General features: G+C 44.2%; 1 protein-coding gene across 1 annotated transcript in view; it reads right to left on the bottom strand.

Moving 5' to 3' along the window:
* Positions 1–24,819, bottom strand: part of plcb1l (phospholipase C beta 1-like) — a gene marked incomplete at both ends in the record, with an annotated part of 254,020 nt that overhangs the window by 103,247 nt on the left and 125,954 nt on the right. Inside the window, 2 exons of the mRNA XM_080744659.1 lie at positions 3,622–3,701; positions 6,026–6,166. Coding sequence (XP_080600785.1) covers positions 3,622–3,701; positions 6,026–6,166 — 221 coding nt within the window. The remainder of the gene's footprint in view (positions 1–3,621; positions 3,702–6,025; positions 6,167–24,819) is intronic.

The raw sequence follows: 24,819 nt of genomic DNA, 5'->3' as shown, positions 1-24,819 counted from the left end.
CCATTACCCCGAATTAGAATTCCAAAAGATGCACGTCGGAAAGTCGGAACTCTCCGACGAAAAGTTTGGTTTCTGAGATAGTATGGACTGGCCTTCAGTTGTACCTAAACTGAAATGTAATGGGATGTAGGATAGGATGTACACAGCTGAAAGGTGGCAGACCATCAGTTAGGTAAGAAGCCCTCAGACCTGTGTGAGCATATCTTTGCCGGGCAGAAACCTATTGTCTCGTTATTATTATTCTTAACTAAATGCCCTACTTGATACTAGTACAGCAGCACACAAAATTCTATCAAAAATGCAATTAGGTAATCATCCAAAACATTATTTAAAACACATTTACGTGATTCTCAAATCTAGCATGCTCATTCTAGCTGAAAACCAGACTTTTCAATAATTTGCTTTGTGATTAGTCTGGCAATAGCAGGCCATACTCATTCAGCAAACGTCTGTGATTTGAAGAGCATTAGATATTAGTTTTGGATACATTTCAGCACTTTAAACTCTGTCTGTGTGTGTGTGTGTGTGTGTGTGTCTGTGTGCATTGTGTGTGTGTGTGTGTGTGTGTGTGTGTGTGTGTGTGTGTGTGTGTGTGTGTGTGTGTGTGTGTGTGTGTGTGTGTGTGTGTGTGTGTGTGTTTGTGTGTGCGTGCGTGCGTGCGTGCGTGTGTGTGTCATTTTCAAGTCAACCAACTCCATGTAGTGGAACTTTCCTTTTTGTAATGGTCCATGAAGACATTTTCTTTTGCTAATAGCGTGGGGTTATATCATTCTTTATCCACAAAAACAGCCTTGTGTCAGACCAGCTAAAAGCTGCACTGGATTCAATTCCCCATGCGTTGCGCGGCCAGTGGTTTGCTTTTTATTGTTTATTGCTTTTTTATAAGTCAATTAGCTTCCTCTGGCTCTGGTGGCTTAACGGTTGCAGTTCACTGATACACGTCAAACAGCCCGGGGGGCCATGATGGTTGAGCATCCCCTAGAAAACAACTACCGCACAATCGCATTTTAGCTGGAGTGAGAGCCGTTAATATACACAGCTAAACAACAGAAAAGCCTCTAAATGGAAGCATTTTTCTCATGGTTCCATTTCAAAATCACTTGACTTGGTTCCATGACGAAAGGGACCGTTTTGTCTCTGTCGGGTGGAAACCTTGTCTATGTCCAAAACTCTTCAGGAACTAAGTTCAAAAGCAGATCTACAAGCTGAAAGCACGTCACTTTGTGCAGCGCTTCGAGCTTGCAGATCTGCTACTTTTGATGTTTTTGTGTGACACTGTGGTGTGATCAAGTAGGGGGTTAATGTACGGAAAAGAAATCGTTAGAATACGGAGATAGGAGATTTCTGCCCCTAGAGCAACGATTTGGCCAAATACAAGCTCTTAAGGGACCACGCCTTTTTCAGGTTCCGTACTGTACACTGCTTTGCTTGAGAGTGAGCACTGTGCATGGGCATCAGCAGTGTGGCGAAAAGCTCCAAGATTATCATGGGGTTGGATCGATATGAACCGCGCCGCGGCATGGGCCTTACAGGGGCCTTACAGGGTTATTACAAAGGATCAGACATGGCGATGTGGCGTGACAAATGATAAGACGCGCAAAACGGCCACGTCGGAGGGAGGGGCGGTGGGCGCGCTCCGAGGCCCGATGGGAGACAACGGCACACCTCCAACCACCATTAACATTTAGAGAAGCGTGCCGCGGAGGCATGCTCAGGTCAGCCATCAAGACATTTATAGATCTGCTGTCACCGGCCTGCCGTCCAGGTGAGGAGGTGGGAAGAATGTACACGTTGTTGCTGTCAGGCTGAAACCTTGAACCTCCATAGTTCAACTTTTCACGTTTTGTGAATTACAGGTAAAGCCCTCCTTCATTATACAAGAGTGTTGCACAAAAGTAGAGAAAATAGCTTGCAGGTTGTAGCTCGGCTATTTTCACTATATTAAATCATTTTAAAAATAATAAAAAAAGGAACGGTATTGTTTTCTGCCAGACTGCGACAACATAACATAATACGCTACAGGCACATTAAGAACACGTATGGCCATGAATCATAAGCACTGTCACACATACATTAACACGCACGCACACACACACACACACACGCACGCACGCACAGTTTCACAGTATGCACATCAGTAGACAGTAGTTGTACGTGACGGTTTCATGAAATAACAGTTGCTTTAATAAAACATTAGATTTATAAATTTCACAACATAAATTCTCTCCCGCCCTAACACCCCAGGACCCCAGGCTTCCACTGTGTGTGTCTGTGCGTGTGGGTGCGTGTGCGTGCGCGTGTGTGTGTGAGTGCGTGTGCATAATTTATTATCAACAAATGTGTTTGCCTGTGTGTGGCTGTTTGTGTTATTGTGCACAATTTTTCATTCCTGCTTGTCTGTGTGAGTATACGTATAGTATTTGTGTGTATGTGTGTATGTGTGTGTGTGTGTGTGTGTGTGTGTGTGTGTGTGTGTGTGTGTGTGTGTGTGTGTGTGTGTGTGTGTGTGCGTGTGTGTGTGTGTGTGTGCGGCTGTGCGCGTGCGTATGTGTATAATGCGTGCAAGCGCACGTCAGCATGGTTGTGTCGTGTGTGCCTATTTCGTCTTATACTTGAGCACTGGTGTCTCGCACTGAAAATATCTTTGCGTTGTGAGCTTGTACTGTAGATCTGCTATGTCTAGTGCGAGACACGATGAGTGATCAGGTACTGTATAAATCAGGCTTTAGTGCAGAGGCGTCAATTGGGTATGGCAAGGTGTGGCAGCTGCCATACCTTGGCTACGGGGAAAATAATAACATTTATCTTCTTAGCCCTTATTGTCGGCTAGCGACGCAATCCAGAGTGCCGATCCCGAACTAATCCGGCTTTTTTGTCGGCTGAACTGACGGTTTAGTGGTGGAGGGTTCGAGGAGGGTTCGAGGAGGGTGGTATGGCAGCACTAGGTGACACTTGTACAGAACACGTATTTCTGGTGCAACAAACACCACACCATGACAGCTGGAACACCTGTGGCTGCGTCTGTCGGACAACTTTCAAGCTGTTGACTTTCATGTTGGATTCAGGTTTTTGCGAGTGTTGAGTGAGCATACAGCATGTGCGTGTGTGTGTGCATGGAATGCAAGCTTGCGCGCGCGTATGTGTGTTTGTGTGTGCTTTTGTGCTAGGGATGGGACGATATGAAAATGTCATATCACGATTATTGTGACAAAAGAAATTGCAATTTACGATATTATCACAATAATCAAAATCCATTATCTAATCCATTATCTTGGAGTAGAACATTTGCCAAAAAATAGCAGATCTACAAGCTCACAACGCGTTGCATCGCGACGTGTTGTGAGCTTGTAGATCGACAATTTTTTGGCAAAGATATTTGATAGAGTGAAAAAAAGAGACTGTATCAAATATGTACATTTTAAGTACCTTTTACCAATTATAGAGGGTTTAAGTGGTACCGAATATGCAGCTCGGCAAATAAAATGTGAATTGATGCCAGAGCATGACGGAGGATGATATCACGATAAATGAAATCTCCACATTACGATTATCGTGAGTGTTTTCCCTATCCCTATTTTGTGCATGAGAGTGTTTGCATGTTTGTGTTTGCTGATGCTTTACCCCTTCTCCACACAGGCCTCTCTGGACATGTTCTGTGCCAACAGGTTGGAAGCCAGGCTGAACAGCTCCTCCGCCCACTCCTGCAATCGCAAAAGCACACACACACACACACACACACACACACACACACACACACACACACACACACACACACACACACACACACACACACACACACACACACACACACACACACACACACACACACACACACAGCGTTAGGGGGGAGCACAGGAACTGGCAGGTGGATTCCGTTGGAGGTGAAATCTCTCCTCCCACCCAGCAGCAGACAGGCTAATGAACCCAGGGAGGACATGACGACTTCATTGAGAGTCTAAGCTAGCATCCTCACTCAGCCCACTCGGTTCCCAACCCATCGGACCCTCAGAGACCACTCTGCCTTATTTCCTGTTTTTACATCTTATCAGAAACACACTTAGACTGCCAAAGGGTGACGTTCATTCAAGGAATTAGCTTTGGCACGGATGCAGGGACGTGGTGCGGCGTACATAGCGGTAGCAGTGGTTCTTGACTATTTCCGAATGAGGGCCCGGTTGAAAATCTTGAAAGTGTTCACGGCCCACCCATATGACCACTTAACACAGGTGAGCCCACAAGATGGGTGGCCCACAGTTTATTTTAATGATCAATCAATTAACTGCTATTTTCAAAAAAATTGTTATACATTTTAAACATTTGAAAACTTGTGAAATGGGACATTCTGCATAATGAATATTTTCTTTTTGGTGTGCAAATACATTTGTACGTTTAACGAGTAATTTAGAATTCCGGACTGTAACTTCGAACAGAGTATTTCTACATTGCAGTATTGATACTTTTACTTAAGGAAAATGGCTCTCGAGACAAATGACAGCTGTGTCGTGATGATTGGCTCTGTCAATCGGAAGGCAGCTGACTGATTGAGCGCTGTCCTTTGAAAGCAACATTTTTCATCAAAAAGACGGACACATGCAGGCATACGAGACTGCTTGCACGTTTTTGCAACTCGTGCACGAGTCACAGCCATCTCGTCTATCAAAGAGATCCTCTAAAAACGAACCAAACACCACACACAAATACCAGACAGTGGCGGCGGGGAGACCCCCGCAAACCCCGCAAGGCCACTGGGCAGCCCCCTAGCCTAGCGGCCCACTGCAACAGTTGTTTAGAATGGACATATCAAACACAATGTCCAACAGATTGCTTTGTGTTTACAGCTGTGTTTCTAGTGTCAAGCTCCCTCTGGTAGAGTTGGCACTAATCATGTTCATACTCCGCTTGTTGGTGGTGTAAAAGTTGTGGTATTAAAAGCTTAATTGTGTATTTATATGTGCTCCCCTCGACCCGACGAGTCGGTAGAGTATCTGCGCATCATTTGCAAAAGGGCCCCCACCCACCTCCTCGCAGGGGGGCCCCACAATTTTCAGAAACGCCACTGTTACCAGACATGCAGTAGCACTGATCTCTGCTTAAACAGTTCAACTAAAATGATTTAGCTTTACATTTCGCTGCTTGTACCTGTATGAGAGAGTTGAAAAACCCTACTGAATCTCCTGAATAGTGCCTTTGAATGCTGCCTACTGATGCCGAGCCATTGACTCGATCCTATCAGGAGGTTAATTGCACCCACCTGGTGTCCCATGTCTAACGAGTCCCTAATTAGACAGCTAATAGAATGACTAAGACACCAGGGGAACAACACACTGTCCTACAGTGGCCAAACAGAGAATTAATGAAAAGCATTTTGCTTTTATAACCGGTGCAGACAATAAGCAATTATAATTCATCATAATTATAATTAAGGTAACACTTTATATTTAGGCACAACTATTCAACATTAACTAGTTGCTCATTAGTATGCATAATGTAATAGTAGCCTATTATCCTGGGATCGCTTCCAATTTCGGGCTTTTGATCGCGTCGGGAGCGGATGACGTCCTACGTCATTTTGTATTCAAAATGGACTACACTTTGGCCGGAACTACCAACCGGAATCAGTTTTAACCTGGGTTAAAACTGATTTCGGTTGGTAGTTCCGGTTGGTAGTTCCGGAATCAGTTTTAACCTGGATTAAAACTGATTCCGGTTGGTAGTTCCAGCCAAAGTGTAGTCAGTTTTGAATACAAAATGACGTTAGATGTCATCCGGTCTAGACCGGATCAACCAACCTATTTAGTAAACGAATACCAGGCTTTCTGGTGAGGCGAGGTTAGTAGCCTATTGGCTCTTTATTAGTCATTAAGAAGCAGTTATTACTTTAGCCCTTTGTCGAATAAAAAATCGTGAAGATATCAGACCTACAAGCTCCGGTGTGAGCTTTTATATCGGCTATTGTGAAACACAGTGTAATAGCAGTAGTACTGCGTTTGACATTGATGCTCTTGTTGGTATTGTGAACGGGTACCTTGGCTGTCTCCTCCTGAAAGGCCATGAAGTTGAGGTAGTTGATGTTGACCATGTCTGGGCCGCTCACCACGGTCAGCATCCTGTTCTCCATCTTCCCCACCAGGGTGCTGACATCAAGGAGCTCACGCAGCTTAGCATCCTGGACAAAACGCAAACAGACACCAAGAAGAGAGAGAGAGAGAGAGAGAGAGAGCACGTCAAGGACAAGAGCAATCATAGAGGACAAGGGCAATCATATAGACGTGACCTGGAAACAAACTATGGCAGCCAACTTCATGTACTGACTATTGGTTGTCATGGTGGTGTTGTGATTATTGCGACCGAAGGTCGCATATACTCTGAAGAACCGTGTCACTTGAGTGTCCTTCCTTCCTTCCGTATCCTCGTGACCGTCCGTATCCTCTGTGATGTCAGTGTGATGTCAGCGAGTTGTGACATCACTTCCTGTACAGGGCGGCTACACGAAATGTGGATAACACTATATATGGAGATAGTCCAGTCCATCATGTCATATGGGACTACCGTCATAGAAAGTAGCCATTGTTAGGCCGGAGTCATTGGCTGTCTAAACATGGAGATGTGGATAACACTATATATGTAGATAGTCTAGTCCAATATGTCATATGGGACTACCGTCATAGACAGTAGCCATTGTTAATCCGGAGTCAATGGCTGACTGTCTGTACAGGAAGTGATGTCACATGACATACTTTTTATGCCCATATATGAGTCCTAACATGGAGGTGTGGATAACACTATATATGGAGATAGTCTAGTCCAATATGTCATATGGAACTACCGTCATAGACAGTAGCTATTGTTAGGTCGGAGTCAATGGCTGTCTGTCTGACTGTCTGTACAGGAAGTGATGTCACATGACATACTTTTTATGCCCATATATGAGTCCTTCTGTACCACATCTCCATGTTTAGGCAAACTCCACACAGAAAGGCCCTATCGCCAACCCAACCTAGGGTGTGAGCGATAGGGCCTTTCTGTGTGGAGTTTGCATGTTCTCCCCGTGTCTCCTAGGGTTGATACCCTCACAAAAACATGAACAAACTCCCCCCAGAATGACAACAACTAGAATCGTCAGAGAAACGCTGTGGTTGGCCAGATGGTCAAGAATTGGCGCGACCTCGCCCTTTAGGGCGAGGTCATTTGGACCTATACATGGAGAAATGGAGCAAACCTGTTTGGCCTAAACATGGAGATGTGGTACAGAATGACTCATATATGGGCATAAAAAGTATGTCATGTGACATCACTTCCTGTACAGACAGTCAGACAGACAGCCATTGACTCCGGCCTAACAATGGCTACTGTCTATGACGGTAGTCCCATATGACATGATGGACTGGACTATCTTCATATATAGTGTTCTCCACATCTCCATGTTTAGGCCCTATCGCTCACACCCTAGGTGGGGTTGGCGATAGGGCCTTTCTGTGTGGAGTTTGCATGTTCTCCCCGTGTCTCCTAGGGTTGATACCCTCACAAAAACATGAACAAACTCCCCCCAGAATGATAACAACTAGAATCGTCAGAGAAACGCTGTGGTTGGCCAGATAGTCAAGAATTGGCGCGACCTCGCCCTTTAGGGCGAGGTCGCATGTCACCCTGAGGTCGCATTCCACCCTCAGGTGTCTTACTAGTATAGCGTAGTAGAAATTTGGCTAGCTTAAGGAAACACCATAAAAAGATATCGTGACTATTAATTGAAGCCGAGGCCGAATTGGACCAAATCGCATGGATGAGCCCTGACAGCACATGGTTGGTTCTACAGACTCCAAATTTCACACGCAGATAGCTCAGACCTTTGCCTACGTTCTTAGCTAGGCCTCGACCCGACCCGATCTGCGGTTTTCCGGAACCAACACGAAAGGTTCGGAATCTCCAAATGCAGAGTCCTGACTACTAAATTGAAGCCAATGGACGCCGAATCCGAATTGGCCCGAATCGCATGGATGAGCCCTGACAGCACATGGTTGGTGCTACAGACTCCAAATTTCGCACACAGACAGCTCAGACCTTTGCCTATGTTCTTAGCTAGGCCTGGACCCGACCCGATACAGTTTTTCGGATCCGGCACGAAAGGTTTGGAATCTCCGTATGCGGAGATGACTGACATCGGGCTGTTCCGGAGCAAGTGCTGACTCATTGTGACATCACTTCATAAAAGGCTCTGACATCACATACGCTAGATGACTCAACAAAAAATCTCTCGGAGTGTGGCATAAACTAAAATCTTTCTTTCTCACTTCGAGGTGAGCAAAGTTCAGGGTGCTCTTCAGAGCGGTTGGGTTCAGGGGAATTAGCGGGCTGTGCCTTTAAGAGAACCAGGTGAATAATGTGGATAAGCCCGGGCAGTTCCCTCTCACACTAAACTTAAATAATAATGGGGAGTAAGGAGCCAAGGGGCTAGGGAACTCCGGGGCGCTCTGTAAGTAAAGTAAGGGGTGAGTTACGAAGGCTCTCACTTGCTCTCACGTCATACGGCAGTTGACAGGTTGCGTATGGTTACGTATTGAATGTTGAAACCCATATTATATGGAGACACCCGACACATCTCATTAAGTCTTCGGAATCTCCTTATGCGGAGCTGATTGTTGACATCAGGCTGTTCCGGAGGAAATCGGCGCAAGCGCTGACTCATTGTGACATCACTTCATAAAAGGCTCTGACATCACGTACACCACATGAGTCAATGGGCATAAATGGACACAGGCAAACAGATGGTCAAAACGGGTCCTATGACAACAGGTATAATGGGGTTTGCATTAAAGGGGGAACCGGCACTGTCTGCAACACAGTCGGAGGCACAGACAGATACAGAGATCTCCATAATGGGCATAAAGGGACACAGACAAACAGATACAGAGATCTCCATATGGGCATAAAATGGATGCAGACAGACAGATACAGATATCTCCATATATGAGTATAAATGGACACAGGCAAACAGATGGTCAATACGGGTCCTACAGATAACTCCATATATGGGCATAAATGGACACAGGCAAACAGATGGTCAAAACGGGTCCTACAGAGATCTCCATATATGGGCATAAAATGGACGTAGACAGACAGATATCTCCATATATGGGCATAAATGGACACACGCAAACAGATGGTCAAAATGGATCCTATGACAACAGGTATAATGGGGTTTGCATTAAAGGGCGGGGCATTCATTCCCTATTTACATTGTTCCCGAGTTGGCCAGGGCGCCGACTAGACGCTCGGCCGCCCATCTCCATATATGGGCATAAAATGGACGTGGACAGACAGATATCTCCATATATGGGCATAAATGGACACACGCAAACAGATTGTCAAAACAGATCCTATGACAACAGGTATAATGGGGTTTGCATTAAAGGGTGGGGCATTCATTCCCTATTTACATTGTTCCCGAGTTGGCCAGGGCGCCGACTAGACGCTCGGCCGCCCAAAGGGCGGCCGAGCTTCTAGTCACTACAATGAAACATAAAAATGCTCAAATAACCGTCCGACCTCGGGCCTGGCATAGCCAGATTAATGTACTGCCAGAGCAAATGACATTCACGCTGGCAGTTTCGTCTGTGTTCCAGACTATTCAACCTTATTATGCGTATGAAAATGAAATTGGGCTGACTGCACCACTCCTGGACACAAGCAAATCCCTCACAGACACAGACACCCCTCCTGAACTGGACACACACACCTCACGGACACACGCGCATTAAGACAGACTGTTAAAGCCGGGGAGCCACTGGGCCAAAATGAGAGAGGACCTGTGATGTCATGACATACTCCAAATTTTTGTTTGTCCTATTAATTTGGTCAATAAGGTACACAGAATGAGAGGCCTGCTCTGCCGGAAATCCTGCGAAAAAAAGTTTCCCATTGACTTCACTATACTGGAAAAAAACACACCAAAAAAAGTAGCATGTGAGGGGTCAAACTAAGGGTTCTTCATGATTCTGAATCCATTGCAAGCATTTGTTTTGCATGAAAAACATTCCTTGGGCTAGATTTCAGCCTCTCAAACCTGTGAAAAGTGACGAGTCATCACTTTTCACCGTTATTTTGGTCCGTTTTCTAGCCCAAGGAATGTTTTTCATGCAAAACAAATGCTTGCAATGGATTCAGAATCATCAAGAATCCCTAGTTTGACCCCTCACATGCTACTTAAAGCATATTTTTTTTGGTGTGTTTCTTTCCTTAATATTGAAGTCGATGGAGTGAATATACAAATGGCCATAACTTTTTTTCGCAGGATTTCCGGCAGAGCAGGCCTCTCATTCTGTGGACCTTGATGACCAAATTAATAGAAAAAACAAAAATTAAAAGTATGTCATGACATCACAGGTACAGGTTCTTTGAGCTTTTGGGCCTGTGGCTCCCCGGCTATGTATAAAAGTTGCATATACTTGTGATGTAATTAATTCAGTTTAAATTCATTTAAACTTAAAGTTACTGTATATGACCTAACAGTGTAAAATCTATGAAATAACATCTGTTTTACTTCTATAATAACTTTCAATTTACAATTGCCAATGTTGGATTTATCTTGTGGATCGGCAACACTTAGTCGAGTGTGTTGACCATGCTCGGACCGCTTTTCATATCGCGGCTTTAGTTCAATCAAAATCTCAAAGAGCTGAGCAGTGCACAAAAACCTTTGGGAGTGAACGCTTATTTGCCTCCGATCTGGGACTTCGTTTGGCGACGTCCAAACCATTATATGATCAAAAAAATCAAACCATCAAACTTAATTATTTTATACCTTTTAAAAAGTTGTGAAAATGTGTGCAAATCTTTGTATTTTTTAAGCAAACACTTGTAACTCAAATTTTGCTTCTGGCAAAACATGTCAACATGTCGACTGCCTCGCTGCAAGCTTGTAGATCTGCTATTTTTCAATAGTTAAAATGTGAGTGGATCCTTGTACGCAGGGCCCAGAATTTGGTGCGACACCCCTGACAGTAGGTCCTCTCTCCTTTGCTGCTGCACAAGACTGCGCACGAGAGAGAGAATCTCAGAGACTCTCAATCAGAGACACTTTGAACCTGGCATCCATATTTTTCGTAGTTTGGGGGCTTTTTGGTGCTCTCTGATGTCAATTCCACCAAAAACAACATGAAAGCCAGAACAAGTCATTTATCATTGCAGCTGGAAAGCTTCAGAAGAGAAAAACGGACTTGGTTTAAGTAAGTGGTTTTTTTTTTAAACACGTTTGAAGGACGATAACAAATTCATATAAAATGTTCAAAAACAGCGTGAAATTTTTCATATACGGTAAGTTAGAAAATCTTTTCTTCACTTCCACAGAGAAGCTTTGTGTATGTTGAGATAAGCACAGCATTTAAAAAAAGGGCAGGTTGCCCTCACGGCACAGCAAATTCTTGAATGTTCATTTCACACTAATTGCACATGAGAGAGAAGTCCCATTGCCAACAATTGGAATGGGAACAAGGGACATGCAATTTTATCCTGGTTAATCTGTGGGCACAGCTCAGCCTTAACTGCATCCAAAACTACCTCGTAGCCAAAAACTAAATACACACAGAAAAACTACAAACTGGTGGCATAAAACGCTCCTAATGAAAAATAAGAAACTGACCCGGGTACAAAACGAGGCTAAGGCAAATGAAAGCAAGTGACTTAAAAACTGATCAGAGAAAAACACTATTCAGTTCTATGGCCAAAAAACCTCATCAAATTTCACACTGAAAGACACTATTCACTGTTTTGGAGGAAGTGGAAAGACAGTGAAGAGAACGCGGAGATACAGTATGTGGTCAGCGCATTAACCGGTTGAACCAGTAAGGTGCTGAACCTGTCAACGTGTGCAGTTCTAGACAGCCTTGTCTTGACAGCCAAAAATCCGTTTGAGGTATTTATCGATGATCAGACTTTAACATACTGACTGACTGGCAGATGATCATTGTGTACAGTATGTTATTGAATAACAACACTTTGCCATTCTTGCCCTTGCAAGATCTGTTGTCCTGCCCCCCTATTTTAACTTTTCAAACGCAATCTACGGTAACGCCTCATCTCCTACAATTCCAAGTGCTTGTCAGGCTGGTGGGTCGTACTCAGTTCTAGGGCTGGGGCGGTATGGATTTTTAGAAAATAAATAATCGCAGTATAATCACTGTTATGAACTCGACATCGTAGTATGCAATACACAACCGCAGTATGGCGGTATTGCGGTTATTGCACCCAGCCCTACTCAGTTCAAATATGATTATTTGGGGGGGGGGGGGGGGGGGGGGAATCATCGTGAGCCCTAGAAGGCCGCAGGACTTTATTACATTTGTGTTTTAGTTTCTGTTTTAATGCATGTTACTGCTGTTTTGGCTTTCTGAGCAGAGCTGTATGTGGTCATTCAACAAGCGTGCAAAGAGTGTCTACTTGAGGCTGATGGCGTGCGTTGACAGACAGACACATTTACTACCTCCCCAGGGAACCCTAATACGTGGTACGTGGATGTTCCACATCACACACAGCCTGGAAGCAGCAAATGAGGAGGGGACCAAGCTACCATTATAAGAGCACACTCCTTTCAATGCAAATGTATTGCCAACTGCTGTATGAGCTGATGAGTCCAGTGTCAGCATGGAATGGTACTCAAATAGTGGTATATAACTATGTCACTGTCGGGCAGAAACCTTGTATCTCCAAGTTTCAAATGTGTATGTTTCATCATACAAGACTGTCTCACAAAACTAGTGAAAATAGCAGATCTACGGCGTAGTGTGCTTGTAGATCTGCGATTTTCACTACTTTAATAGTAATTTATAGTTAGTTTTTTAAATAATAATAAAAAAAGGAACGGTTTTGGGCATACAAGGTTTCCATCCGAATGGTCATTATACTGTAGATGCTACACTTTGATGTCACACTTTCTTTGTTGTTGGCGGACATTAGCAGATCATAAGAAGCCTTTCAGATCAAACACAAACAATTTTGCGTTAAACAATTTGATTATTCTTAAATACAAACATAATCCATAGATACCTTATCTTATAATTATGTCTTATGAGGAAATATTACAACACACGAAAGGCAGACAACAAGGGGCGATATGAAAGGAGAGTAAATTGAGCCACAGTACAAAATGCTTCCCGCAAGACAGGAATTAATTTACATGGCTCACGGGCCACTGTGTACTGAGAAGCAAGGATGTGTACAATGAATCTGTATTCATTGCTTGCAACAGTTAGGAGAGAGGTAACCAAATAAACTTAAGCAAACATGCATTCAGGCAATTCATCTTGGTTGCAAAAAAAACCTACTAGGCCTATGCTTGCTGGGCACCAGAGAGGAATAACAATGATGTTTCTTTCCTTTCCGCTGGTCCAATGTGTTGGCAGCATTCACCAAGTTAATTCACACAACAATGAAACCCTATAAAGGATTTTGCAGCGAAAGAAAATGAGCTTCCACTAATTTACCCAATCAAACAAAGAGCATTGTGTCCTGTGTCACGCTGATAAATGTCCCCGACACATCCCTCGCGCCCTCCAATCATATTGCAGCCCAGCTTAGTAACAGCCGTTAATATTGCGCCAAACATTATTTTTAATCTTTAAAAAAAAAAAAAAAACAAGCAGCATAAATTATTTTCTCCCCACTGACAGCCCAGTCTGGCTGGCTGTCTCTCTAATATGAGCCATCAAACACAAATACATAGCACTTTGGAGAGCTCTACCTTCCTGGAAACACTGTGTTCATCTCCCTTTAGAGACGCGTTACCAGGGAGATGATGGACGAAGGGAGCATTGTGCAGAAGCTTGTGCCGAGGGAAGTGCTGACGTGATGAGTGAAGCATTCTGCTTTTCAAAATCAAACACGTTGGACAAGCAACGAGCATGTTTACAAACACGTGTAAAAGTGTGCGTCTCAAAGCCGCCACGTCGCTGGGAAATGTTCCACTTGATGACACATGCAGTACTACTACACCAGTGTGTCATGTTGTAAGCAACCAGGTCTAGGAAAAACGAGCCCAAAAGAAGCGACTTGGACACATTTTTGAGCGGCGCTCCAATACGTGACCTTATGTATGAATAGGGATGGACGTTAAGCGATAATATCGCTTAACGTCCACGCGATATTATTATTATTTCTTTTGTCACAATAATCGTGATATGAAATATTCATATCGCCCCATCCCTATGTATGAAATTCCCTATCCATTTCAGATTGGACAATATGCCCCCTGTGATATCATGTGGGCCATATACATCATCATCATACTGTACTGTAAGTGTGTAAGTGTGTGATGTGAGCTCCACTCACTTCACACGGGTGTGATTTTTTAAATAATCTTGAACACAAATAATTTTGTATACACAAATCTTGTACATATCTTGTATATTTAAATGCTACTTTACTGGAAAAACAAGCCCAAAGTCGCTTATAATAAAGCAGACATGGCTGTACTACACTGCCGCAATCTCAGAGGTCAGCAGCACTGCAGCCGTTTACCAAATTGCACAAAACAAGCAATGCCAGGTCAACCCAGAGAGAGAGAGAGAGAGAGAGAGAGAGAGAGAGAGAGAGAGAGAGAGAAATAGACAGGGAGAGAGGTTTTGTTTTGCCACATGAGCACGCACAGTCCCCACCCAGAGATCGATTGAGAAGCAAAGTGCTGATTTGAATGGGAATACATCATCCTGCACTCCACATATTCAGAATGCCACTGGCCCCATCAATCACGGCGGGAAAAAGTCACTTCCAATTTGCTAAAAGACGCAACATCAAAAGCAGATGGGATTTGGCAGGGGGTTTGAGGACCGAAAGGCTTCGGAGACCAGACACATTGAGGTTGAATGAACGTCACGGAACGTGTCATTTATCACCACTTTTGCAACGCAGATATCATTTGATAACGCTCTGATGTTTCACTGCTGCGTAATAATTATTACATAATCATCTTATCACAATTGTTTGAGATAATCGCATTATTTTGCATAATCGTGGAATCGTACATTTTCAAAGATTTTCCAAAACTTGCCCGTTAAGTGCTATTTTTTGAGTGACAATTAATCGTCAACTTAAATTTGTCACCGTGAGAGCAGTCACGTCACACTCACACACCCGTGCCATGGGGTAAAAAAAGACCCTGGCTAGCAAGAACAGGGGAAGAGGTTGGAGAAAGGAGCGGAGAGAAAGGGAGGACAGGTCAGGGGGTTTAGGAGCTCAGACAACAGAGGACTGAAGGATGGCATGACGAGGAAGGGAGAGCCGCCAAAACCAGGGGGCAGAGAAAGTGGCGAGAGAGGGAGAGGGATGAGAGCAGATAGAGCCTCTCTCTGGAGTGAGATTTAATTTGTACCGGTGCATTGTGGGGGAGCACTTGGAGGCATGCCTGCGGGGCCCCGTTACCACAGCGATGGAAGATTTATAACCAAACGGGCCAGGGTAGTGGGGGAGGAGTGGAGTGTGTTTGACGGGACGGACGGATGGATGGATGGATGGATGGATGGATGGATGGGGGTGGAGGAACAGGGACAGCCTGTGGGGACGGGGAGGTTGGGAGAGATGGTGTTTGCATGTTTTACAAAAAAAGCCATACTGTGAAAAGCTCTATCCAGTACACAACATGAGTGGACACCCACTGCAGGGAGTGTGCGCGCCACTGCGTGTATGCATGCGTGCGTGCGTGCGTGCGTGCGTGCGTGCGTGCGTGCGTGCGTGCGTGCGTGTGTGTGTGTGTGCATGCAAGTGCAGCCAACCATAGTGGGAACACTTCTCAGTCACTTAGCACTGGTGTGAGGAGGCAGCCTGTAGGGAGCAGCACAGACTCCTGCTTCACGTTCTTGGGCTGTCAGCAGCACACATGGACACTCAATAGTGGTGCTGCATGCGCTCAAGACAACTCCCAACTCGTTCGTTTCACGACTAGGACACTTTCCACCTCCACAAATTGCTTTCAAGTGGTTTACTCCAACAGGACATTGGTGCAAAAGCAAGCAGCGCAAACAATTATTATGCACTGAGTTCTCAATCTTTTACATTTCAAGGTCTCTCCTTAACTCTGACAGTGTACAAATGCAACCATCAATTTGGTTCCATTTGTACCAAATGGCCCCGTTAAGAGTCCATTTGGTTCCATTTGTACACTGTCAGAGTTACAGACTTGTAAGGGTCAATTTAGACCGCCTAAAGGAACCCAGAGAGTCCCTGGAATCCACTTTGAGAACCGTTGCTATGGATCATGCAGGTTATGTGTTGGAGAGTATACAACTCTCAGTTAGTCAGTTCTTAGTTACAAGCCTACTAACCACGAAGGCATGTTTTTGTTGCCATTGTGTCAGTCATGCCCAAGTCAGAGACATTGGAGCTCTGAAATGATACCTCAGTTTCCAACCTAAAATTCCATCCAACATTCCTTTTGAACAAATTGGAGGTTGTTTATGTTTACGGGTTATTGAATGCAGCACGAGTGTCTCTCTCTGCTAGGCCTTCAGACTGGCAAACACCTCAGCTCATTAAATCTGCAGTATGCCACCTGTCCACACACACACACGTACACATCTTCACACACACACACACACACACACACACCTTCACACACACACACACACACACACACACACACACACACACACACACACACACACACACACACACACACACACACACACACACACACACACACACACACACACACACACACACACATCACCGGCAAGCACACGCACAAGCAAACGAGCACACGCGACGAGCGCACGCAAACTAAATTATAATGTGCACACATGCATCTGTTGTTATGTGCCCACGACACACAGGCACGCAAACATGCACAAACTCAGGCAAATATACAGAGCAGTGACAGCACTACAAAGGAAATAGCAACATGAATGATAGATGATGACACAACTAATAATGACACACCAAACCAGTCTGGGCTCTGTCTCTAATAGGTGGCAGCACAGCTTCATTTACCAACATGTGATTCAGTCTCAGTCAGTGAAAACCAAAGTAGAGATGCAGTAAAAAATAAAAAACCTAGGGCCTATGGTTGCAAGATTGCAGTCAAACGAGAGCCACAGATCCTCCTCTCCTCCTCTCCTCCTGAGAGTGTAATGTAATATAGCCGGTATTTTAGGAGACAGTTACATACATACACACAGTCGCATTTGTCATGAGATTACACAAGATACTGTTTTGGTGTGTCCGAGGTTGTCATGGGTTTTGACAAGCAGTACATGAACAGCAATATTTCACTTTTTTTTTTTTTTTTTGCAGTTACCTCGAAAACAGCCTTTTATGCTGGGGGATGGTCGAAATAATTGATTATGTGTCACAGATATCTCCTTTAATAAGTGAACAGTGGCTACTGGTTCACGGAGGCTGCAGACTGTGATGTTGCTGTCCTTGTAGAAGTGATGTGAAATGTAGCAGGCAGTTGGATAGTTCTATAGATCTACAGGTGGTTCCCAACTCTTTTCCGGATCAGGGGGAACACTTTTAACGATCAATCAGTCCATAGTGTTACGATTCCTATTTCATCGGTATCGCAATGAAAAGACATTAAAAAAAAGAAGAAAAAAAATGACATAAAACCTTTTGTCTCCGCCAGGCCGAAATGCATGGGGAGACTATGTTTTGCACCCTGTCCGTCCATCTGTGCGTCTGTCTGTCCGTCTGTGCGTGCGTCCGTCCATCTCCAGCACCCTTAGCGCAGTCGCTGCCAAACTGTGCACACACACTCCCTGGATGACAATACATAACCTATGCCCTGCATTTTTCACATCAGTCTTTTATAGGAGGCCAACTCATGTAAAACACATTTTTTGTTTTAGATTGTATCCAAAAATTACGCAGATCAGTACACAGTATCTATAGTCATCAAGACAGATTTGTCAGATATTTCATATGCCACCCTAATTGGCAATCAGTGACTTAATAAAAAAATATGCTAAAAAAAATATGCTCACAGCAACTATATACAGTAGATGCTATAGATAACACTCTGGTGATTCAAAAAGTCATGATGGATGGGACCTTGACCTTGAGCACTTACTAGTGCTTAAAGGTAATTGTGGAAATTGTGGAAATTGTCAGCTTGTAGATGAGCTATTTTCGCTATTTTACTACACTACCCCGGGGCCTGACAATGTTATTGTGAAGGCAAACGTTTCGGAACGTCTTACATCCTGCAAGTTTCCGCGCAAGGGAAAATAGCCGATCTGCAAGCTCACAACGCGTCATGGATGCTTCGCGTTGGATGAGGTGATTGTTCAAAATGACTGCTATGTTCAAAATGTTTACATCTGGTTGTGCACACCGTGCTTAAAACGTCAGTAGTCACACCATGATAGCTGTTTTGTTATTATATTTCCTGCTTTTTATGTGTAGCATGATGTTCAGTGAATATGACTGGATGAATGGCAATAAACAAACTTCATAATGAATAAATTCATCCTCCTTAACCTTCAACCGATTCTTTCCATTCTTCTTGTCAATGCCAGGGCCATATTTTGCCGGGTAAGAATAGTGGTTCTAAAATTCTTGCGGTGGCATCATCATTCTTCAGTTAATTAATCCCATTTGCCTCCTATGCAAAGCCTGCCATTACTTTCTCCTCTGAAGCCTTTCTGTAGCCTGCAGTCAGGATTTTCAACAGGTTTCCAACACAGTGTGTTGCAAACAGGGAGCAGACAGGTGCAATCCGCTAGAATGCCCACCGGCCTTTTGCCTTTCATTGTTGAGAGTCCTTGAAACATACTCAAAGCCCCATTTTATAGACAACATTTCCCATTGACAGGTTTTGAGAGGCTCTGGCAGGCACAAAAAAAATAAAAGACTGCAGTGCGGATGCCCACATCATGTTCATGTAATCAGCTACTCAAGTACCTGTAGAACAGGTAACAACCAAGTTTATACAGCTGTAAGCACCAACATTTTTGTGGTATCGGTATTGATTGCAAGCCAGTAAACAAGTGCAAGCATTGGGAACACACACACACACACACACACACACACACACACACACACACACACACACACACACACACACACACACACACACACACACACACACATACACACACACACACACACACACACACACACATGCATGTACAGTACATGTACATCGGTGTATATCGGTGTGTCTAGGCTGCTCAACAGCGCCACTTGGTCACCCAGCGGCATTGCATCTGTTTGCACCACACATACTGTAGGGACACCGGACACACTGAGCCACGAGAAGGAAGCGGCTATCACCGCTCCCAAAAAATCCTGGCATTCTTTGAAAATGTTTAAATATTTGGCACAAAACATTTTCAGATGGGGGTCCGCCAAATACACATTCATGTAGGGGAACCACTGCAGTAGAGCACCTATTCTCACTTTGGATGCTGGCAGACAAGCTCTTCACAATGGTAGAGGTTCTACTGCTGCCTGATAGTTTCAGGATGACAGTGGTGGGACCGTTACAAAGGCTACAGGCACTTTGGCACTGGCGCTGGCAGGGGAATCATGGAAAAATGATGATGTGGGTAATGTCCTGCACTCTGCCACTACCCAACGGCTCTGCAGAGCCATGCTGCGCTGCGTGGGTAAAGTGTGAAGATGTTTGGATGTGTGCAGACTGCCGATTAGGAGGTGTGCTAAGTTTTTGCTTTTTTTTACACTGTATATTTCATGGCCTTATCGTGCGTGTCTCTATGTGTACATGTCTCTACAGCGTCTAATCGAATACAAAAAAAAAGATCGGTGCACGTGTACTGTACATGCACAAGTGTGTGTGTGATGTGTGTTTGTGTATTCCCAATGCTTGGACTTGTTTACTGGCTTGCTATGACTCACTGAGCATACAGAACATCTTAACCCACAGCTCAACACTAATCCTGAGTTTGTCTCATCTCCCGCCCCTGGCAACATGGTCGTTTATTTAAGAGGGTCACAATGGCCTCTGCAGTGCATATTTTAGGCATTAGCTGTGTCATAACCCATGCAAGACACGGAGCCCAGAAGCATTGATCCCATTAGTTGCCGAGAAGAGCCCCCTCTTTCTAAGACACTTTCCCACAAACTACAGTAGCATGCGTGCATACAAATTGCAAATGCAATGTGTGACTGCACACAGTGAGTCACACTGTCGCAAATCACTGCCAATACACACAATACATGTAAAACTTGCAGTGAAGGAAGAAGTATTCACTATCAATACCACATTGTAGAAATACTAGTCTGTTACAAGTCAGTCTGGTATTCAGAATTTCGAGTGCAAGTACAAAAGTATTGGCACGACTTAAGCTGTGAGCTTGTACAGTAGCTCTGTGCTTTTTATTTTATTTTACACAACAACTGTCACACGACAACGTATAAAATAGGGCATCAATTTATGAAGAAAAAGAAAAACACAAAAAGAAAGAAGAAAATATAGAGATAACCGGCTTCTGCCCAACAGCGACGATATTAAGAATAAAAAGAAAGCGGAGTCTAATTGGCTCAGGTTCTTTGATGATCAGCCCTTCTTTTTCCGGGATGTAAAAAGCAACGGTTGTTTTGATTATTAAACTGCCATGGCTTCAGCATAATCTGCCAACGAGGGGACGGCTGCTCTACATGTAGGTTTTAGGTATTGGGGTAATTAGTGTAGCTTGGCAACTCTTAAAACATTCACATAATATCGTATATATGTCAGTTTACCGTAGTCAGTCTGTGGGGGGTTTGAAGAGCTGTCAACTGTATAGTACATTGTTAGTGTGTCTGAAATATGTCAGTGGTTCTCAAACTGGGGCCCAGGGACTCTCAGGGTTCCTTCAGGAGGTTCTAAATGGACCCTGACAGCATACAAACGGAACCAAATGGACCCGTTAGTAGTATGTTTGTATGCTGTCAGCATCACGTTTGTATGCTGTCGGCGTTAAAGGGGGGCCTTCGAATTTCTAAGTTTGACTGGTGTGCGTAGTTGTGATGTGTGTGTATATGTGTAGTTTATTTGTGCATGTGTGCGTGTGTGTGTGTGTGCGTGCGTGCGTGCGTGCGTGTGAGTGTGTTTGATCCTACACCACCACAGGGCTTCACGTGTCCATGTGAATAATACAACACGTGGAAATCGATTGCACATTTATACAAACACCTGTTTTTAAAATGATCCACAGTGGGTTTCCACGTCAGATCAAACGGGGTTTGCAGAATCGTAATCCTGTAACGGGCCGAGTTCCTCCTAAAAGTCAGCAAGCAAAGTATGTCTGCTCGGTCCTATAATGCATTTTTTAACGGTTGGCGTCGACTTCCATTGAAGAGGCTTAAGAGAAGCCACAGATGGAAGGGAGGGAGGAGGAGGAAGATGAGAGAGAGAGAGAGAGAGAGAGAGAGAGAGAGAGAGAGAGAGAGAGGTAGAAAAAGAAGGCAAGGCAGCCCTGGAGAGAGTCTTTGATTCTCTAGGCTCTCTCTATCCCCATTCGTTTCACCTCTCTTGCACTCTATCTGCAACCGCCACCCCTCTCCTTCCATCTTTACCCCCCCCCCCCCCCTCTCTCTCTCTCTACCTCCTCTCTATCTCTCTCTCTCTCTGTTGTCATGATTCAGTGATGGTGGATGCAGTAAGTTCTCCACCAGTCGCCCAAGAGGCCAGGAGGAAAAGGTCAGCACTTGATCAGTCAGGCTGTCAGGCAACGCATCGCTGACTGCACAGCCAAAGCATCTGTATGTGCGGGCGCGCACACGCGTGTGTGTGTGTGTGTGTGTGCGTGCGTGCGTGCGTTCTCTCCATGCCCCGGTGCTCACAGACTATAAAATATAATGGACCCAGTGAGAGCAGCAGTTCTCGCCCAAAGGTCTTCTATGTCATAGAATCTATACGAGATCCATTCGGAGCGGTGGTACGGCAGGAGGGGGATGTTGCCTTCTCCCTCCTCTCAGCACCATTTACCACCTGTTTTGTCCGTCTGTAGTGTGTAATGGTCATTTTAGAATGCGAATCTCAACATTTCACCCTGACTGGATATTAATATTTTTCATTACAAGTGCAGCTGCAGTCACAGTGTGTGTGTGTGTGTGTGTGTGTGTGTGTGTGTGTGTGTGTGTGTGTGTGTGTGTGTGTGTGTGTGTGTGTGTGTGTGTGTGTGTGTGTGTGTGTGTGTGTGTGTGTGTGTGTGTGTGTGTGTGTGTGTGTGTGTGTGTGTGTGTGCGCGCGCGTCTGTGCACATGCGTGCGTACCCATGCGTGCGTGCACATGTGCGTGCACATGTGCGTGTATGTGCGTGCGTGCATGTGTAAAACATTAGAGCACAGGTTGAGTATGAAAGGGCGGGGGCCAGAAGCGATGTGCCCCGTTTAATGAGCAACCCACTCGGTGCGTCCAGCTGGGACATTTCATTAACCCTGGGTGACACCAGAGATGCAGTCAGGGGACACAGGCGAGGCGGAGGGTTCACACAGCGCACCTTTCCCTAAATGCCAACACATCAACAATAACGTATCCTGACAGGGCCCGCATTCTCAAGCCCCCGCAAAAGTCAGCTGACATTCGCGCTCCCCAAAGCTATAATATAAGGACCACTCTGATGATGAACAGCGTCTCTCAATCTGAGACCTTGCAAAGCGCATTAGTTAAAAGGATATTCGTGTACTGTATTTCTCATCCGTAGGCGACTGATAAAATTACTCCATTCATTGTTTTCTTTGTTCCACCTAGTGAGCCACAGACTATAATCCATTATTATACAGCAAGACACTTTCATGCCCCACGCAGCTTGGCTGGACTCCAGATATGGTAAGTTGAATATAGTGTACTATCAGCCCAGGAAGGCAGCTGTGGCTCAGGAGTTAGAGCCATAGACCGTAAAATATATGGACAGTGCGAAGCCATTGGTTTCTATGCAGTGCAACTGTAGTATTTTGGGTCCTTGGCATGGGTGTCGCCATCATAGGTAGGAACCATAAATTATTTATGAAAATGTTAATTAAGGTTAGAAAACGAAAGGGGGAAATGAATGGGGTCCAATGCAGAACAATTCTTTTTGCGATCGGCCGGGGGGGAAAACAGCGCAACTAGCGGCCAATCATAGGAAGTTTTAGTTCCGTATTGGAATCATTTTAAATCGGCAGAACTATGCCCCTGGTTACAGCAGGTCGTCCAATGGGTGGCGGTTTGAATCCCAGCTCCTCCTGTCCACATCTCGAAGTGTCCTTGGGCAAGACACTGAACCTCACATTGCCTCCAATGAGTCATCGGTGTTACGCTTGCCACCATTGGTGTATGAATGTGGGAAGTGAGGGCGCTGCTTCAAATCCCTATGTATGAATGAATCGACCATTGTAAAGTGCGTTGTGTGCTTAGAAAAGTGCTATACAAATGCAATCCATTGGGAATGTAAATGACAGCTCTGCCAAAACTGTCCCAACTTAACATAAAAGATAACACAGTAGTTAGAGCACACAAGCAAATGTGTGCCATGCAGCTGATCAGTCAGTCTATAAAAATAATTCAAGGTAAACGAAGCAGCATGATCATTAAACGTTCAATAAATTACCTCTCAACAGATTTTTGCAGTGAATTTGCTTTTCATTTAATAAAACGCATACACATAACAAATTGACTTTATGTCATCAATTCCTGCCTAACTTGCAACCAAGAACAACCTGGAAATATATCTGTACTGTGTGTGTTCATACACAACTCAATTGTCTACCTCTGTCCATCATTCTCTCTGAATTACTGTACGACAAGGTCAGAGACTGAGATAAAGGTTTTGGGGTATGCTGCCACGAGTGACACGCAACTGTGTGTCTCTCTCTGTCTCTTTGTCTGTCTCCCCCTTGCTGAAGAACAAGAACATTCCAGAAGACGGAAGAGACTTAAAAATGGCCTCAAGATGAGGAAATTCATACACACTTCAAACATATTGAACCACTTTTAGACATAACTCAAAGTCTATTTAAACAGACAGACATAACTGTTGTCATATATCATCAACTGTAATGGAAGGAAAAAAAAGGCAAAACAATATCTCGCTTTATTCTGATCGTACTGCTTTCTTTTTTCTTTTTCTTTTTTTTTTTTTAACCCTTTCTTTTAATGTACCTTGCTTATCTTTATAAGAAATGTGCTACTATATCCCACAGTATATTTTTACAGCAGGACAGTAAAGAACACCTAGACCTCTGTCTACCATTATATGATGTTCGGCAGCCCTATATGTTGTTAATTTATTGCTATTTTATTTTATTTTGTTTTGTGTTTGATATATGTGTGTCACTGTTTGTTTAATGTCCTTTAACTTTGTACTTGTCAAATAAAAAAATGTAAGTGGAAAAAAAATATATATCATCAACTGTTAATCTGACCTCGCCCCTGAGCCCAAAGGTTTGGTGCTTGGTCCACTCCTCTTCATCCTCCACCATGTTCAAATAATACACCAGTGTGGTCTCCAGTTTCATTGTTACACAGATGACTCACAGCTCTACATCTCCACTAAATCCATCATTAATGCCACCATCTTTTCACAAACAGAGAACAGAGATTTCCATGGGTTGTTTGCTTTTTAAACAAAAAGTATATCTGCTGCTATGTTCACAGGCTCCCCTATGCCGGTGGCAGGAGCAAGACAAGTAGAGGTACAGTACAATAGGTCTCCTAACAGAAGTCCACAAACATCTGACATCAACTGACAAATCGTCCTTCCACTGTTACATGACTCTGTTACTCATCACACGAAAGGCTGACTATACAGTGTCATCTGTGCCAACTTAAGCACATACGTACGTACCTGTCTTTATAATAAGTCTAACGGTCTTTTGTATACAAGATAAATGAACGCATGGAAAGAACAC

Source organism: Nannobrachium achirus (genome assembly GCF_963921795.1).
Source record: "Nannobrachium achirus genome assembly, chromosome: 16".
Classification (NCBI taxonomy): domain Eukaryota; kingdom Metazoa; phylum Chordata; class Actinopteri; order Myctophiformes; family Myctophidae; genus Nannobrachium; species Nannobrachium achirus.
The sequence above is the reverse complement of the archived record's forward strand: the minus strand, read 5'-3'. Positions and strand labels throughout refer to the sequence as shown.